Source organism: Salarias fasciatus, chromosome 6 (genome assembly GCF_902148845.1).
Source record: "Salarias fasciatus chromosome 6, fSalaFa1.1, whole genome shotgun sequence".
Classification (NCBI taxonomy): Eukaryota; Metazoa; Chordata; class Actinopteri; order Blenniiformes; family Blenniidae; genus Salarias; species Salarias fasciatus.
Genome location: NC_043750.1, coordinates 39,550,523 through 39,569,900, shown reverse-complemented (window position 1 = coordinate 39,569,900; position 19,378 = coordinate 39,550,523). Strand labels below are relative to the sequence as shown.

General features: G+C 45.0%; 1 protein-coding gene across 1 annotated transcript; it reads left to right on the top strand.

Annotated features, from left to right (window-relative positions):
* The first annotated feature begins 494 nt into the window (after nucleotides 1-494).
* Nucleotides 495-5,597, top strand: crybb1l2 (crystallin, beta B1, like 2). Its single transcript, XM_030094083.1, has 5 exons — nucleotides 495-590; nucleotides 694-812; nucleotides 2,152-2,284; nucleotides 2,379-2,521; nucleotides 5,162-5,597. Exons 1-5 carry the CDS (start codon nucleotides 495-497, stop codon nucleotides 5,331-5,333), a joined length of 663 nt encoding a protein of 220 aa, XP_029949943.1. The 3' UTR covers nucleotides 5,334-5,597.
* Nucleotides 5,598-19,378: the final 13,781 nt, after the last annotated feature.

The window sequence follows — 19,378 nt, the reverse complement described above, 5'->3', positions numbered from 1 at the left end:
GTAGCTGATTGAATCTATTGCTCTTTTTGAACATTTGTGTTTTTTTTTTTCAAGGAATTTGAGTCAAAAGGCAAAGCTGCATTAGAGGAAATGCATCATTTAAAGAGCTCTTAGTTCAAATATTTCCTCAAAGAGGAAACTAATTTAGTCAATTTTACTGTAATTTCAGCTTTTGTTCAATAAAACCATCTAAATGAGTGCAGCTCAGTTTACAACCACGTGCTCTATACAGTTTATCAATGAATCTAGATCAGGCCTGATGATAATTAAACAAACTGATCTGTGCGATCTGGCTTTTAGGTTTCCTCAGATAGGAGAGCATAAATGCTGAAGCCGGCCTGGCTCGGAGCACTGAGAGCCTGTGCGAATGCTTCACCTGCTGCCAACAGCTGGACGGATGTTCGACACATCTGCAGCGCTGTTTTTCTGGCAGCCCCCGTCACATGAGAGGAAACTCAACACCCGCTCTTCTCTCTCTCTCTCTTCCAGTCATCATGTCTGCCGGAGGAGAGAAATCCAAGTCTGCTTCCCAGACTGATGGGAAGGCTGCTCAGAACAAGATGTCCGACATGGGCATGATGTCCTACAAGGTGCAGCAGCAACATGGCCGAACACCACTCCTGTGTGTGTGTGTGTGTGTGTGTAACCTCTGACCTGACCACTCCCTTCCTGTCTCTCTCTCTCTTTACCCAGATGTCCGTGTTCGACCAGGAGAACTTCCAGGGTCGCTGCATCGAGATCAACAGCGAGTGCATGAACGTGTGCGACATGGGAATGGACAAGGTGCGCTCCCTGCGTGTGGACTGTGGGCCGTAAGTAGTCAGATTACGCTCCCTGACGTAGACACCCACACGCACGAGTGCTCCGCCCGCGGTCCTCTGAGAGACGAGCGGGTGGATGCCGAACGCCGCCGCCATTATGTGGCTCCTCACACTTCTGCAGTGGAGCGGATGCTTTTACGCCGGGTGATTTGCACAGAGTGCCGCGGGAAAGAGGGCTTCAGGCCCTAAACTTGAAAACTGAAGAGAAAGTCGGTGTAGCTGAGATCGGGTTAATGCTGCAGCTTCATGTGAGTGACGTGGTCCAAACCATCCGTCCATTGAGTGTGATGTATTTTCCAGCTCTTTCCTCACATTTACAAGAGCTTTTTCATCTACATCATGCATTGGCCCAATTCCTCAGCACAACATAAATCTTACTGTAAACCCAGTTGCTTTCTTTGACTTGTTTATAGTAATAAATGAGATGCTAGACCCTAGATATGACCAGTACTTTACTTTCTATTGGTCTAAATGATGTTTTGCTGAGCTGCTGTGTTTCTGGTTGAGTCTCATTATAATGGGTTCAACGCCGAATCCCCGGTCCGGTCCGGACAGGGACCCAGACCCTCTTGTAGTGATCTGGACCACCTGAACTGATGCAATACAAAAAGTGCGCCCCCTGGTGGAATGGAGATAATATAATTTCTCGTCTGGTCATTTTCATCTCATGTGGCGGGCCCGTTTTGGCCCACGGGCCATCCGTTTCACACCGCTGCTGTAGGGTAGCAGAGTTAACCGCTGTTAACTGGCGCCTTGAACAGCGTTCAAAGTAGAGGTGAGCGGATGGCTCATTTTTACATCATCATCATTTTTACGCTTCTTAAAATCTCCATCCGCTCGCTATCCGCCCGCACAAACCATTTTTTAATCAATTTTCAAAACCGAACCCGCCGCCATCCGCAGAATAGTTTTTAGGTGTATTGAAGATGCCTTGGCTATTAAAATGTTGCTTTTTTTTTAATTTGAGTGCTTCAGCCGCAACCCGCCCGAATGTAATTAAAATCTTAATTTTTCGACTCGTCATCCGCCCGATCCGTGGTTATCCGCGGGCTCCGCCGGTGCAACCGCAATCCGCACATCGCTAGTTCAGAGGGAACATTTGAGGTTGCATTTGAGGTTGCAGTGCTGTAGAGTTGGAGATTTCACAAGCAATATTCAAAGCTTCAACCAGCAAGGCTCAGTTATATATAACTTCTAGAGCGACTCAGTCTGCAGGCAGGCTTGCTCACCAAAATCGATTTTGATTCAGGGGTACAATCGACGGCACGCTGTTTCTCAAAGGGACTGAACGGTGACCTTTCTTTCCCTTTGTCTCTGGTGACCTCTGCAGCTTCGTGGGCTTTGAGCAGATGAACTTCTGCGGTGAAATGTTCATCCTGGAGAAGGGCGAGTACCCCCGCTGGGACTCCTGGAGCAACTGCCAGAAGAACGACTACCTGCTGTCCTTCAGGCCCGTGCGCATGGTGAGCCCCATTGTGTGCTCCGTCCGCTCAGCCGACCACGGCTAAAGGCGGCGTTCCCTCATCTCCGTCGTCATCTCTGTCGTCACCGCCGCAGGATCCCGAGAAGCACAAGATCTGCCTGTACGAGGTCGGAGAGTTCAAGGGCCGCAAGATGGAGATCATGGACGACGACGTGCCCAGCCTGTTCTCCTACGGCTTCACCGACAGAGTGGGCAGCGTCATGGTCAGCTGTGGAACGTGAGTGCTGCACGAAACGGCGCCGCTTTCAAAGCATCCATGCTGTCACGACCGGGGCTCAGCTGGTGGACTGGATCGCCCTCCAGTCCTGAGGGTTCGGTTTTAATCCGCGGTTCTCGCTCATCCATGTGTGGAAATGTTCTTGCTCGACACACTAAAGCCCACACACACACACACACACACACACACACACACACACACACACACAGAGTAGTGTGTGAGCACAGTGGATGACATGATGGTTGGAGGACAACTGCAGGATTAGTAAGATTTAAGCACCAGGTGCTCAGAGGGTTTCATAACTCATTTAATTTTAATGCAGGGGTGTCAAACACATCTCAGTTGAAGGGCCACATACTGGACAATGTCCTCTCGAATGGTGAAACGGTACCATAATCACCTTTAAATTGAAAATATTTCTTTGTTGTGGCACAGAAAATGTTGAAATTTTCACAGAACCAAAGAATTGCGACAGAAAATTAATTCAAATTTCAACCTAAAGCCAATTTTAGTAAAACCTTCTGGGTTTGATGCTAATGCTAGCTGGATAGCTTTGATGGCAGCGTCTCTGATGTCTCAGGTCTCAGTGTTGTGTTGTGTCTGCTGCTCTGAACTTAAAAAAAAAAATCTATGATTTCTTTATAATTTTACAAGTTTACAGGTGTTTTGGCCATATTGGCGCCTCTTGCTGGCCATATTTGGCCCACGGGCCTTATGTTTGACCCCCCTCTTCAATGTGTTAGCACTGTGACAGTACCTGCAGGGTGTCGGAGAGCTGCTGACTTCCTCACTTCTTCGGTCTTGACATGACTGCCTCCTATCACAGATATCTACAGTTTGCGGCTCAGATTCTATTTTCTGCTTGAACATTTCATAATTATTCCTTTTTCCTCTGAAGGAAGCGTGTTCGGAATGCTTTTGGAAGTGTAATTTTTGAGGGCATATTCAGCCGGTGCCTCACTGGGGGAGATTAGCTTCACTCTGGAAGCAGACAAAAAAAAAAGAAAGTAATAACTAAAAGCTTTTTTCTGCTCGCAGATAAACCCAGCGGCCCTCCAGGACCTCTGAAGCTCACAATCAACACTTTACGTAGTTTTTTTAATCCGAACAGCACTCAGGCGTGAAAAAGACACATTGTGAGGAGGATTTTTTGGATGACTTCTCTGTTGTCTGTGTTTCAGTAACTTATTCAATGCAAACTTTTTTTTTTTTTCACACGTAATTCGCATGTGTTAGTTTTTGCAGGTTGAATGCACGAGGTGTTAAATCTCAGTTAGTCAGCTCTGGAGGTGCAGCAGGGCGGCTGCACAATATGATGCCCAAAACTCGCAGAGCTACGCTGTGAAAAACGACGTCAGGCATCTCCCGATACGGCGTCTCTCCATAAGCCTGAATCACGTCATCGATGAAGGATCTATGGCGGAGAACCCAGAATCAAGCTGCTGCTCCAGCAGCATTAACGGCAAAGAGCTCGGTGGAAGTTACATTTTCTCTGTCTAGTTGCGTTTTCAGTGACTCCGATGTCGATGTCAATGGAGCTCCAAAACGCAATGAAACAAATATTTGGAGGACAATGCTATGAATCATTCTATTAAATGAATTCATATATGAAGTATGAAATAACACTCAACTAAGATATTTCCAAATGACAGCATCACATGAAGAATTCAATTCAGTTTCATTGACATAGTTCCAAAAAGAATATAGTCATCCTTTTTACAGAGAAAAAAAACAACAATTCCACGAGTTTATTGGTTATTCAGCTTCCAAATATCATCCATTATAAGCTCAATTTGGAAGTATTCAACCATAAATTACTACTTTGTGTGAAAAAAAGGATGAGAATTTAAGGTCACATTGTGTTTTAAGCTGTAAGTGTGGACTCATCCTCTCACACTTTAAAAACTCCTGAATTGAGCTAATTCTGTGCTTTTTATTGAAGCATCAGACTGATCATGCACAGACAGTCGAAACTGATGCACGAGACCATATAAGTACATTTCCCGTTTCTATTCCCCTCCTCAGCCTTTAAACATAAAGAACAGCAGCCTTTGTTCTGCCTGAATTTTGAGCCTGCAGTGGTCCAATCACACTCCTCCTCTCTCCACCCTGCTCCTGCGCCCGGCTGCGTCAGAGACGTCCAGCCCCGTGCACGGCGGCGTGTTCAGACTCAGTTCGCTCCCTGACGTCATTCTCACTCCGGGAGAAACAGCAGCATAATCACCAAGTATCTGAGAGCCGGAGTGTTTGTTCAGGAAGAGTTTTTTTTTTTTTTTTTTTTTCAATCAGCAGCTCGTGGAGGGTGTCATGCACGTCAGCGGCGCGGCGTCTCTGCCTGTGTAGTCGGAGGTGTGGCGGCTTGCAGACGCCGCCGTCTCCTTCCTGTGACTGCTTTATGAGCCGAGCTCCCTGCTGTCTGCAGCAAACAGCTGCTGGATGCAGCGTGACAAACAGATCGATGACTGCTCCCTCAGATGTTTATCCTCCCCGAGTTCTCTGCATCTGTCCTCCCAGCATCTTTCACGTTTCTCACTTGCTCATCAGTCAACCTTGTGGTTTTTTTTTTTTTTTTTTGTATTTGAATGCATTTTCTGTTTTGAATCACATCTATTGAAGTCCTGTCTCTCGCTCCCTCCACAGCTGGGTGGGTTACCAGTTCCCCGGCTACCGTGGCAGCCAGTACCTGCTGGAGAAGGGCGAATTCAGGCACTTCAACGAGTTCGGCGCCCGCTGCCCCCAGATGCAGTCCATCAGGCGCATCCGGGACATGCAGTGGCACCCGCACGGCTGCTACACCCTGTCCTCCAAGTGAAACCCAGCGAGGGCGAGGAAGAGAGGGACCGGAGGAGAGGCGGAGGCCGAGGGCGAGCGCAGAGACGGAGGAGGGAGGGCCAAGAAGGAGAGGCGGAGGGAGAGGGTGTAGCACTCCTCTCCCCTCCGCTCCTGAAGCCTCTCGGTGGAGGGAACTCGCTATTATTAGCTGCAATCAAGTGACCAATGAAAAGTTGGGCGAAGTATGAGGAGGAGATAATTACATGAACCACCGAGACCGGCTGTGATGAGAAACCCTCTCTCCATTCCAGCTCTTCCTCACTGGCCGTCTCTGCTCGTCAGCTCCCGGCTCCACACTGTCCTCTCTCTCCTCCCCTCCCTCCCTCTCTCCCCTCCACATCCCGTCGACGTCAGCCCTCGCTCAGCCCCGGCTGGGCGGGCGGAGGGGGGGGTGAAAGTCCCAGCGGTGAGAAGAGAGACGAACCACTGCAGGACGAACCCTGAACGAATCAACCCCGAGCCCAGAATAAAGAATCTCACACCCTGCGACACGCGACTTCTTGTTTTATTTCATGTAGATGCCAGATATTCTGTCAGCAACAGACTCAGCTGCATATAGAAAAGAGCAAGAGTCACAGCCAGAACACGACGCTGACAGAAATGAAAGCTGTGTCAGCTGAAGCCGAACCAGCCGCAGAGATTCACTCCGGGGATGGATTCATAAAACACATGCAGGCTGAAGGCTGCACACTGCTGATAACAGAGGACGTTTCACTTCATTCTGCATGAGGAGGAATTGTGACACTTATTCGTTCATGTTTTCCTGATGTATTTGAACAAAGAGGAAACATACAGAGCTGTCGCACAATCTGCATTTTAATAATCCTATTCTAACATTTCATTTCATCTCATTTAAGACCTAAGGGGACGGCTTGTGTCCCCTGGACTAAACTGAATGTGAAGCTCTTTTTTAAAACCCTTAACTTCAAACATCTGGCCTTCTGCTCAGTGCATCCAGAGTACATGAACCCCTGAAGGGGGAAAAAGACCAACTTGGCTACGACGAGCAATGAAGGGCGTGTTGAACAAAGAATGTTGGATATGCTGCTGACAGGTAGGAGAAAGTCAATACCAGAACCAGTACTGGGACCAGGACCAGGACCAGGACCAGGACCAGGACCAGCATTTCAGAAGAGTTGCATCTTTCCCTGTACTTCACGGAATTGGTGCATTTTCATGACGTTGTGTTCTCAGTGACTTTATAAATGGACGCTGAAAATGCAATGAAGGTTTTCGTTTCCACTTGACGTTGTTGTGTAAACGGGTTTAAAAACGACAACAGCTGAGGAATTCAAGACCTGAAAACAGCACAGAGCACTAAGCAAGGAAACTGTAACGTGAGAGCAAACTGCAGAAAATTCTGGTACTCAAAGGTAGAACATGCAAACCCATCATGATCCATGACCTTCTTGCAAAGAGGCGAGTGCCTCTTGGTGGTCTTTTACTGACAGCTGTGTGTTTTAGTTGAGACACTTATTGCAGGGAAATAGACCAACCAATCAGTTATTCCTGTTTTGCTGATCTGCTGGAGGTTCCAAGGTTCTCTCAAAGTAGAACAGGAGGCAGAGCTTTCAGCTATCTGGCTCCTGTCATGTGGAACCAGCTTCCAGTTTCTGATAGGGAGGCTGACACAGTCTCTAAGACCTTTCTCTTCAGTAAAGCTTACAGTTCGGGCTGGTTCGGGTTTTCCTGGACCATTTTTCTTAGGGGAGTTGCTGTATGCTGGGATGTCTCTCTCTCTCTCTCTCTCTCTCTCTCTCTCTCTCTCTCTCTCTCTCTCTCTCTCTCTCTCTCTCTCTCTCTCTCTCTAAGATTGACCGCTCATTCCACTATGGGAGATTAAAAAGTCAGAACACCAAAACCCTGGAAGAAGAGGCGGTCTCTGAGGTGGACTAGAGCTGTGATAGAGGGATCGCAAACAGAACATCAGTGGGGCTGATCCATTGATCTGATGAGATAACCTGGATTCAATGGGTCTAGGAGGTTTACTTGGGGTGACAGTAGCTCAGGTGGGAGAGCGGGTCGTCTTATAACCGGAAGGTTGGCGGTTTGATCCCCGCTCCCGCAGGCGTAAAACTGTCGTTGTGTCCTTGGGCAAGAAACCTCACCCACCTTGCCTAGTATGAAAGTTGTGAGAGTGAATGGTTGGTGGTGGTCGGAGGGGCCGATGGCGCAGATTGGCAGCCTCACTTCCGTCAGTCTGCCCCAGGGCAGCTGTGGCTACAGTAGTAGCTTACCACCACCCAGTTTGGTGTGAATGAATAATGCAATGTAAAGCGTCTTTGAGTGTCCTGAAAAGTGTTATATAAAACCGATGCATCATCACTTAACGCCCGGGCTCCTACCATGTGGAAACGGCTCCCAGTTTTGCTTCACTTCTTTCCTTTCATTCATGCACATTTCATAACTTCCTGTCACTGGCCATTGTTTCTCTTGTCGTCTATGAACTCTCTTGATGTTGATCCACCTGCATTGTTGAGTTGTTACAATAAATGTACCTGTCTGTTCTGTCTCTTTCTCTCTCTATCCCCTCACCCCAACCAGAATAGCAGAGAGCCGCCACTTCTGAGCCTGGTTCTGCAGGTTTCTTCCTGTTAAAATGGAGTTTTTCCTTTCCACAGTCGCTTCTGCTTGCTTATCTGTTCGGTTTTCTCTGTAAAAGCGTCCAGAAATGGCTGTTGTGAATGACATTTTATAAATAAAGCTGAATTGAAGTGAATTGTTTTATGTTTGCATTTTCTATGATGGATGCCAAAATTACTTTACAGGACTATTTGTTCTGAAAACACACCAGAGTGTTCAACCAACCTGTCACTGGTCAGAATGCATTGTGGGTAAACAGTGCATCAGGTTTTAAATAATGTGACATGACATCTCCTGCAGGCCTCGCAGTAGTTCAGTGTTTATCAGCTGTGCCCCGGAGTGAGAAGGTCCCCGGTTTGAGCCCAGGTTGGGCCTTTCTAGATGAGTTTGCATGTTGTCCCTGTGCATGTGTGAGTTTCCACCCACAATCCGAAAACATGCATTTGAGGTGAACTGGTGAATGTGAATGTGTGAGTGTGTTTATGAGAAGGATAATGTGTGTAAATGATGTTCAAGCTTCCTGTCACAGCTTTTCTCAACACAATCATATAAATATGATAAAAAGCTAAAAGAGATACTGACAAGGTTCCTTTTGTTTGTTCAAAGCTGGTGGAATTGAAACATGTTGTTCTACCTAAAGGCTCAGAACAGTTACAGTTACAAAACTGGAAGATGTTACAGAACTGTTTCCTCTTGGTCTAAAAGTAGATTTAAATTGACACGTAAAGCATGACATAAGATAATGTGTCAGCTAAAGTGTCTTGTTTCTACATGAACCTACAGGCTGATATTGTTCCTGTGACACTGTGACTATTACGAACTCATTTCAAAGGACGACCTGGATCTGGAAAACAACACTGCAGGTTTTCTCTTGTTTTGTCATAGAGCTTCTGTATCCAACTGTGAGAACAAACTGTGTCTTTTAGCCAGAAAGGATTTATGTAATTTATACAATGACCGTTTAATATAACCATGCAAAAAGATACAAAATCTGGAAAAATGTTTCTTTAGATTTATCCATCGATTTGTAGGTAATAAACCATGAAGCCTTTAGCTCTCCCCTCTCATTTGAGTCAGGCTCAGCTCCGCAGGATTTCTCTCACTTTCATCATGGTACACAGAAGTGAGATATCATCCTCCATTCATCATAATAACCCACTCAGCCATCGTACCCTGGAACAGTCATTTTTCTTAGCGAGCCTGTGCTATAGGAAAGAAGTCAACATATTAGGAAGAATCCAGACATTAACTGAGTAAACTCACAACAAAACCTGGTTGAAAAGCTCAAATGAACATTTAAAACTCACATTTGTCCCTTTATTCCCCAGAGCTGTCAAAAGACCCTTTACTGTAAAATTCAACTTACAAGTGATTGGTGTTAATAGTGGAGAAGCATCAGTTCTCAAATGTACAAAAGTATAAAGGATTTACTTTTTAAATTTAATTGACACAAAATGTCTTTGTGAACTGTTTTTTTAGTGACGCTGTCACATGCACACACACCTACTGCTATGTGGAAACAGCAGCGTCTTTATTAACAAAGCTGCAGATCAGGATTCAACTTCGTTCTGGATTAAAATCTTTTATCCTGAATATGTAAAGAAGTCTGTGAATTCAACTTGCACCAATGTAACGTCTTTCCTGCTCCAGTGTCCGTTCTCTGCAGCTTCAGTTTGAATAAATGTGATCAGCTGCTGCGATCGTTTAACAGGGAATCGTTCTCAATGAGGTTAAAGTCACGTTTACACCGCAGTGCTTCCAGGTGAAAGTAAAAAAAAAAAAAAACCTTTTGTTGCATTTTGTTGTCTGTTTACATCATTTTCAAAAATTTTCCCTTTAAACTCAAAACATTTCTGAAAAAAAAAAAAATAACAAAACCCCAAAACAGTCCAAAATGTTCTCATGCAAACAGGCCGAAGGCCAGGTAAAGCAGTGAAATTAGCTGTGAAAATTAAACACACAAAGTACTGAGCTCCAGTGATTAACCACCTCAGGTGTTTACACACTTTGGCCCTCATTTATCAAATGACTGTGCAGCAGAAAACTGGATGTACGACCAAATCTACACTAGGATTGGCATTTATCAATATGAATGTGAGCGTATGGTACGACCAAATCTCACCACAGGTCTGACATCCTGTACGCAAGTTTGAGTCAGTGTGGATTTGCGGTGCAGCACAGAAAAACATGGCCGAGCATGAAAATAATAATTACAAAGCAAACCTTAAACATGTAATGAAACACAAGCAGCCACATATTCAGTACAGATTAAAGAGTAAAATAATAAAATAAATTAAATAATGCATTTACAGAATATCTTCATTTCCCCTTGTGGGATTAATGAAGGGTTTTTGACTTTCAATAACCCCCTGGTCCACCATACCAGAACAGGAGGCTGTTTCAACAACTAGCAAGCAAAGACGCATACGCTCTGCTGCAGAGCGCAGCTTCAGACACTCAGACCCAGAGGGTGAACGTTGCTGTTTAGCCTGGAAAAGGTGTCTGACTTTATTTTGACCTGTGCAGTTTTGCACAATGTTGCACTGGTCAGAGGAGTGACTTTTTTTTTTTTAAACCTGTCCTGTCCAGCATGGAAGCAGCAGAATGGAGGTCTGGCTGCTGTTGTGTGCCCGACAGATTTGTTCTTCAAAGAGGAGCTTGTAAGTATAAAGCTCCTCTTGTTAACATGCTTTTTTACTTTATTTTATTTATTTTGATACTGATACCTCCCCCCTGATCTACCACCTTAAAGTGGTGGGGGAGTTTGATCCCAGGAGCTATGTTGTCTGGGCTTTATGCCCCTGGTAGGGTCTCCCATGGCAAACAGGTCCTGGGTGATGGGCCAGACTAAGGGCGGGCCAACAGCCCCTTTGAAGAAGTTTAAATGTAGGACCGTGACATCAGCTGGTATGGCACAGCCGGGGCCACATTCTGGAGCCAGGTCTGGGGTTGGGGCCCCCAAGCGAGCGCCTGGTGGCCAGGCCTTTGCCCATGGGGCTCGGCCAGGCTCAACCCGAAGGGGCAATGTGGGCATGCACTGGGGCGGTTTGCAGCCAAGTGTGAAGTAACAGGCATGAGGGTCGGCACCTCCAAATCCGAGACAAGGGTCCGCGACCGAAAGAATGTATTTTTTCCTTTCCAAGTCAGTGGAGAGACCCTGGGTTAAGTGGAGGAGTTCCAGTATCTTGGGGTCTTTGGAATCCTCCTGGAAGAGCTGGAGGAAGAGTCTGGGGACAAGGAAAAAACCAGTGTGAGCTGCAGAACAAACCTGAAGTGAATTAATTTTTTTAAAGCTGGGGCCACACTGCGAAAACAACTTTTCACAAGTATGAAAACATGCACAAACTCAGACACAGCAAGCCTGCTGTGAATTTTAATCTGTTCATTTCAAACATTATTGGAATGAAAAAAAGGAATGAGTGTCTAGAAATCAACAAGGCAAAGTACCCAGAAAGGTAGGAGTTATATTCCCCTACCCATCACCTAATTTCTGTGATATAAATCAACAATTTCCTTGAGTTGTTTAATTCAATTCAATTTGATTTTACCAATAAAAAACAAACAAACACCCTAACCCTGACTCTAAGGAAAGAGGCTCGGTAAATATCTAAACCTATAGCAGCGTCAGTAGAAAACACTCCGGTTTAGCCTGCAGTAACAGTAGCTTTAACAGTAACAGAAGCTGTACTCACTGTAAGGAGACTGAGACAGGAAAGAGGCCCGGTACAGTAACGGTCTCCCAGCAGTCTAAACCTGCAGCAGTTTCAAAGCAGCTGCTGTGATCTGGTTCACGAGAGGAGCCTGACTGAGGTGTGCGAGTTTTTACAATGACTAAATCAGCAAAACTAGTTCACCTTTTAGTAACACAAAGTATGTCAATCCAGTGTTGTTGTCAATTATTGCTCACATTAAAATCTTCAATAAAATTAAAATCTCACTAGATGCTTTAGTCAGCTTCACCTTGAACTGTTTCTGAGTGTATTGCTAAAAAGCAGACATGATTTGAAGCTGAACCAGTTGGATTTCTTGAGTATTTTTTTTCCTCCCGCTGCTCGTTTGTTTGCCTATGAAGCTCTTTCCTGTCACCTTTGGTCTTTTTCCTGCCGGTCTTCTGTTCCTTGCTCTGATGTTCGGCATCGTCACCATGTGTTTCACCTGTGCCTCCATGCCCTGTGGTCCTCCGGTTTCTTTGTTTGTTCTCCTTTCCTCTCGGCTCGCTTCCTGATCCTCGCTCTGTGAGGATTAATATTGCAACAACACATCATCAGTCTGGTAAAACTAACCTGTCTCCAATTGCTGTGTGAGTGTGTGTGAACTGGACTCATCCTGTAAAGCATATTAAGCAGCAGAATGTGCCTCACAGGTGAAGTGCATTTAGCATTATTAGAGGTGTCATATTCCCAAAAAGTCCAACTTCCTGTCAGACATCCGGCCGAAGACACATTAAAAACCGCAGCACGTTTGTCTTCCTCACCGAGACTCAAAATTGACTTTTTTTTATTGACTTTCTTCTTAAAACTTCAAAGAACTGAAGTAGTGAAATCGCTCAAAGTTAATTTTCAAGCATTCGGAGGTCATTTTCATCTCCGTTCACTCAGCAGAGACACAGATTGGATTTGTACTGATGGAAAACAGTTTGAACAACATTGGTCATCTGTGAATAGGAAAAAGAAAAAGAAAAAGAAAAAACAAAAACGCACTGCACTCAGCCCAAAGCAGCACATCATTTCTTACAGCTCTCTATGATGAACGTTTTCATGCATTATTTATCCCACTGATCAAAACCAATCCTGATGGCCAGTGCGGTCTGCAAATGTCAGCACCAAAATAGATAATAGTCCCCTCTTTGTTCATATAAAATACGATCAATTATGAAATGCTTCCCTGATCAGATATTCAGAAGTCCCACACTGGCCGGTTTGTAATGCAATCTGCACATTTAGCGTGCGCCATGTGGTTCCTCATGAGTCGTCATCCGCGCTGTGACGCAACGCGGCGATCAGACTTTTATAGAACTGCGGTTTTAAATGGCACAAAGTGCTTCCAAGTCATTCAGATGTAATGAGGGAGGTTTCGGTGAAGTGCATTAGAGCAGCGCTTCCATCACTGTTTACCCAGAAACGAATGACGGGTAAGAGAAGTCGACATGATTCATCACACCTGCTGACCGGTTAACTGAGCCGTGTGCTTTCTATTTACTGTAAACACAAGAAAACATCTAAATGGAATAGGAAAAGCAAATTCCATTTAGCTTTCTTTCAAATCAATTTATTTCAGTGTGGCATGCAATGAGGATTTAATTGTCAAGCAAACAGAGCAATTTCCATTTGTTGTTAGCAGAGATGCATAAAAACAAGGATTTGTAAAACACAAGTGCGATCAGAGTTGAGAGCACGACGTTTTCATGGAATTGGCAGAGCTGAAAAAGCACCTAGAATCCTGACTTAACCTTGCCCACACGATCCCCTCTGACCTTGTGTGAGGCTGACTAGCTGTGGTCTTCTGATAACAGATTTCCCATGGTGCACTTTGAGGGCCACGGGGGTCCAATTCAATCACATGGTCAGTCTTATTTATCCTCTAAAGAGTGTACACGGACCAGGAGCTGCACCGAACATGACATGACTGCAGCTGCTGGAGGTGAACCAGGAAGAAACTGCGGCTCATGAACTGAGAGGACGTCTGCTGCAGAACGAGGATCACCGACGTCAAACCCTGGAGATCAGCTAGCGTCCGTGGAATGAGGGGAACAGCAGACAGGAAGGAAAGATGACGACTTCCTCGATAATTCCTCCGTACGGTGAGTAAAGGGTTCTTTGTAAAGTCGTTTTATCTTTATTAGACATGACAATTTGTAGTTTTGAGTTGATATTTTCTTGCAAACTACAAAAATATTATCCTGTTTTCAATTAATGAACAAAAACAATATTGAAAAAAAGCTTGTCTACTAAAATTCTTCATCCAAGCCTTCTTATTATTAGTTTTCATTCATAATATATATTAGGTGGTTTTTAAAATTCTTCACTCTGCACAGGGCATATCAAAGAGTACTTGAAAATAATGAAATCAAATAATCCAGTTACCTGTATCTCATCATCTCCACATTCAAAATCTGTCACTGGATTTCAATAAAATATTTTCCTGTACACAATTGAGGATGAGTGTCCTATAATATTTTCTATTATTTATGTTAGATGTGACCGATTAGAAGCATTTCATGTGTTTTTAATTATATATCCTTATTAAATTAATCAAACATTTTCTCCAGTATTCACATTTTATAACTACACCCAGTGCGTTTATATTATGTATAAATACACTATATAGTAGTATATTGTGTGAAAATATTGATTTAACTGCATAATTATTGGCTTTGAAGAAACAGGCAGAAATGTAGGAGGAAATAATTATAGTGAACAGATTTTATGAATAGTTAAAATGGTTAACTAAATGTACGTGTGAAGTGCTTTTGGATTAATCTTTTCACCTCCAGTGATCTGACTTCGACACTTTGAGGAACAAAACTGAAAAACATAGAGATGTTTGTTTACAAGCTGCAGACATCCCACACTTCCATGAAGGAATTCTTTAACTCTGCAGGAAAGCACCGAGCTCACCATGAGCTTTCACTGTCAGACATAATGAATCCAATTCTTCATATTCTTTCTTTTCTGACTTAACTTGTGAGTTACACAACTGGCCACACAGCTTCTGCCTCTGAAGGAAGCGACTGCAGCACCATGATGCCTGTTAAGGAGCCACACAGCACTCACTTTGAACACGTCGGGCTTGGTTCTTCTGCTTAAAGGATCACATAAAATTAGCATTTAATGCAGAAAAGATCAATATCAGGCCATGAAATGAGGAGCGAGCGCTCGCTGCAGCTCTCGACAGTCAATCGAGGAGCTTAAGATTCCGTCGGCGGTGTGTCTAATGCCAGTTTGAAGCTGCAGTTTACGTGTTGAGGGATGTTAATAATTTATCGGCGTTGCATTTGGAATGAGTTCAGCCTGTGATTCTGGGTCAGTGTTAGAAGTTGGAAGTTACCCGCGGTGCAGAGTTTCGTCCCGGTTGCAACAACAACACCTTGTTAGTCTGGTGCAGCAGCGTTTCATTCACGCTGGCGCCTCTGTTCTGAGAAAGAAGAACGGTGGGCACTGCAGCGTTTCAGCTGAAGACTGATTTCTCTTTAGTTTCACTATTGTGAATTATTGTGCTTTCAGTTGAAATATTTCCCCCGTTTTCACCTCAACACTTCAAGTGAAAATGAATGAGAAAAGTTTCGCATTTACACAACAATGTTCTGAAAACAATGTAGTGAGTGTATTGGGCAACAGATCAGGCTGTTGACTGTTTTTGTAATGAAACCACACACACCTGTGCAGATGTGTGTCATGTAAAGTGAATAGGTCACTTTACAGACCTTATAAAAGTTGGGAAAAGTTTTTTCCCAACTTCAAACCATGTCCCATTGATTCAGTTTTATGATTTATTTGTTGGTATTTCTCCTCTAAATCTGTTCTCTCATTAGTGTTATGGGGAAAGGGATTCATTCATATATCATGTTTCCTGCTCATACTGCTGTACAATACATTCACACTCTTACACACACACTCTAAGACACACTCGAAGACATGCTCTCATCCATTGATCCATCCATCCATCCATTTTCAATTGCTTATCCGGGATCGGGTCGTGGAGGCAGCAGTCTAAGCAGAGACACCCAGACTTCCTGTCCCCAGACTCTTCCTCCAGCTCGTCCAGGAGGATCCCAAGGTGTTCCCAGGCCAGCCAACAGACATAGTCTGTCCAGCGTGTCCTAAGTCTTCCCTGGGACCTCCTCCAGGTGGGACATGCCCGGAACACCTTCCCAGGGAGGCGTCCAGGAGGCATCCTAAACAGATGCCCCAGCCTCCTCAGGTAGCTCCTTTTGATGTGGAGGAGTAGTGGTTCTACTCCGAGCTCCTCCCTGGTGACTGAGCTCCTCCCCCTGTCTCTAAGGGAGCGCCCAGCCACCCTACGGAGGAAGCTCATTTCAGCCAATTGTATCCGGGATCTTGTTTTTCAGTCATTACCCAAAGCTCATGACCATAGGTGAGGGTGGGATGTAGACTGACTGGTAAATCAAAAGCTTTGCCTCCCGACTCAGCTCCTTCACCACAACGGACAGATCCGCCTGTCAATCTCACCTAAATCCTTCCACCATTCATGAACAAAAGTCCAAAATACTTAAACTCCTCCACTTGGCCCAGGGTCTCTCCACCGACCTAGAGAAGGCAGGCCACCTTCTTCCAGGGTCAAGGACCATGGCCTTGGATTTGGAGGTGCTGATCCTCATCCCCATTACTTCACAGTCGGCTGCAAACCGCTCCAGTGCAGTGGACAACATCATCTGCAAAAAGCAGAGATGAAATCCTGTGGTTCCCAAACCGGACCCCCTCCGGCCCCTGGCTGCACCTAGAAATTCTGTCCATAAAAATTATGAACAGAATCGGTGACAAAGGGCAGCCCTGCCGGAGTCCAACATGTAACTGGAACAGGTCCGACTTACTGTTGGCAATGAAGACCAGACTCCTGCTTTGGTTATACAGAGACCGGACAGCCCTTAACAAGGGGCCCCAGACTCCGTATCCCGAAGCACCCCCCCAAAAGACACCACAAGGGACGCAGTCGAACACCGTCTCCAAATCCAATAGACAAGTGGACTGGTTGGGTGAACTCCCACGAACCCTCGAGCACCCTATGGAGGGTCTAGAGCTGGTCCAGTGTTCCACGACCAGGACGAAAACTGTATTGTTCCTCCTGGATCCCAGATTCGACTATCAGTCGAATCCTCCTCTCCAGTACCTTGGAGGAGACTTTCCCAGGCAGACTGAGGAGTGTGATCCCCCTATAGTTGGAGCACACCCTCCGGTCCCCTTTTCTAAAAAGGAGGACCACCATCTCAGTCTGGTAATACAGAGGCACTGTCCCCCACGGCCACGTGATGTTGCAGAGATTCGTCAACCAAGACAGTCCCTGCACATCCAGAGACTTAAAGCTAGGGTTGGCGATCTTTGAAAACTAGCATGTATTCGAATGTAGCATCTCCCTAAGGCTACGCCCAGCTCCGCCCAGCTCCCATCCCAATGGGACGCACCCGATTACATGTACGAGCACCGCTGTTACAGCACTAACCTGTCCTAAGTGCTTCATTTCTTCGTTTTTCTTTATTTGCACTCCGCCAAGTTATGGCGCACTCAACGGTAAGTAAACCCCCAAACATTCTTCTCCGCCATTCTGCAACGACGCTCCGTCCTTTTACACGCGCACTGAACCAGGGCCAGTGCACGCCATTGAAATGTACACGCAGGGGGCAGGTAGAACGGCGAAGGGATTTGATTGGTTTACAACCAAGGTGTCTCGGCAAGACTATTGGTTGCTGTTTTTCCTGTTTTACTCCTGCTGTAGATAGCGGATATTTTCCGCTCTACTTTAAGAACACGCTATGAATTGCTTCCCATCGATTTATAAAGATCATTTTAACAAGTATTTGAAAAAAATGTATCTAATTCAGATCGCCAACCCTAGCTTTAAGATACTCAAGGCAAATCTTGTCCACCCCAGGTGCCTTGCCACTGAGGAGCTTACCAACCACCTCAGTGACTTCAGCTTGGGTGACTCTCTCACTCACTCAGAAGTGATGGAAAAAGTGATCCTGCATCAGGACCAGTGTGGGATCTTGAGTCAGTGGAGCAGTTAAAATGTGAGTATTGAATTAGGCAAAGGAAGGAAACTTATAAACTCAGTCCACAGCACAAACCATTCTCTGTCTTGATATAGAAAATACACTCATAGATATATAAAAAAAGGGAAGAAAAAAAGACTTTAAATGTACTTTTTTCCAGTCTTAAACTCTGTCTATTGATGTTGGTGTCAGTTTTAATATTGGAAAAAGATTAAACAGTGTAAACTGAAAGTACAACTAAGATCATCCATAATATCATAACCACCTGCCTCATGTGAGCAACTTTTTAAAGTTTCTGTGCTTTTTTAGCACCAGAGAATCAGATATTGTCACTCCTGTAATGTGCAGGCGTTTATGGGACAGTGAGTCTGAGCTGCCGTTAATACATCTCTTCCTTATTTTGGGTAGCTCTTACAGAAACACTCTTCAAAAGCTGCAGTTTGTTGATACTCTGACCCAGTTGTCCTTCGTTCCTGCTTCACAGCACAACCTCATGGAGAGAATTATTCCCTTTGTGCCTAATGAATCCCTTCTGCTAACAGGGGAAAGAGATAATCAGCGTCATCCAGTGGTCGCAATATTATGGCTGATAGCTTCTTTGCAAATGTTGAGACATTTGTGATAAAATATAGAGGTGAAGGTGAGAAATGTGAAAAGGATGAGTTTTCTCAGATGACAATTTCCTTTTCAGTCACTTTATTTCTTTTAAATTCAATTCTAGCCACAAAGGAAATCTTTCTGAATCTCATTCACCTGAAATAAGTGAAACAGAATTTTTTTTGTCCTCAATGGAAGGGATTGTATCAGGAGTTACTTCTGTAACCAGGGCTAAAGGTTTTCTGACTTTAATATGTGATGAAGCACCGCTTCAGCGCTCCCCTCATTATTTTTTTATCCCTCCTACTTAAAATCCTGCCTGTGTCGGAGAAAACGACGTGAAAACCCCATTCTATCAGAACCGATTCCCCTGGCGTCCCACTCCAGAAATACCTCCCGCTCTGGGTTTGGGCTGAGCCAGACTCCGTCTCTTCATACCGGGGGGGTTAAGACAGCACGCTTCACCTGTCACACACCACCCGGCTCAGTCTCAGCTATTAATACGTCTGGATGAGACACCTACAAGGTGCTGGGAGCCTTCCTCACTACCGAGTTAAATATGGATCGGAGGAGTATTGACGTCAGACTGACACACACACACACACACACACACACACACACACACACACACACACACACACACACACATACAGAGATGCACACAAATTAAGAAACTGAGAAACACCAAGAAAGACCTTAATAAACCTGGTGTATGCCAATATGCCAATACACAGAGAGAGAGAGAGAGAGAGAGAGAGAGAGCGAGAGAGATGCACACAAGTTAAACTAAAAAACACATAGACCTTCATAAAGTTGATGTGTGCAACACACACACACACACACACACACACACACACACACACACACACACTTATTTCCTGCTTGTGATGTCATGCTGTGAATTGGGACTGCTGTGGCAGCAGGGCATTATGGGATAGCTTGAAGGAGCTTAATGATTCCTAAAGGTACAATACAGCTAAATAATGAGTAGAGAGAGAAGGGACTACACACCCACACACACACACACACACACACATGAATGTGCAAAAACACACACACACCAGTCCAATCTCCACCACGTTAAATGGAAAGGTGGCCTCTGACTCCGCCGCTCGCGG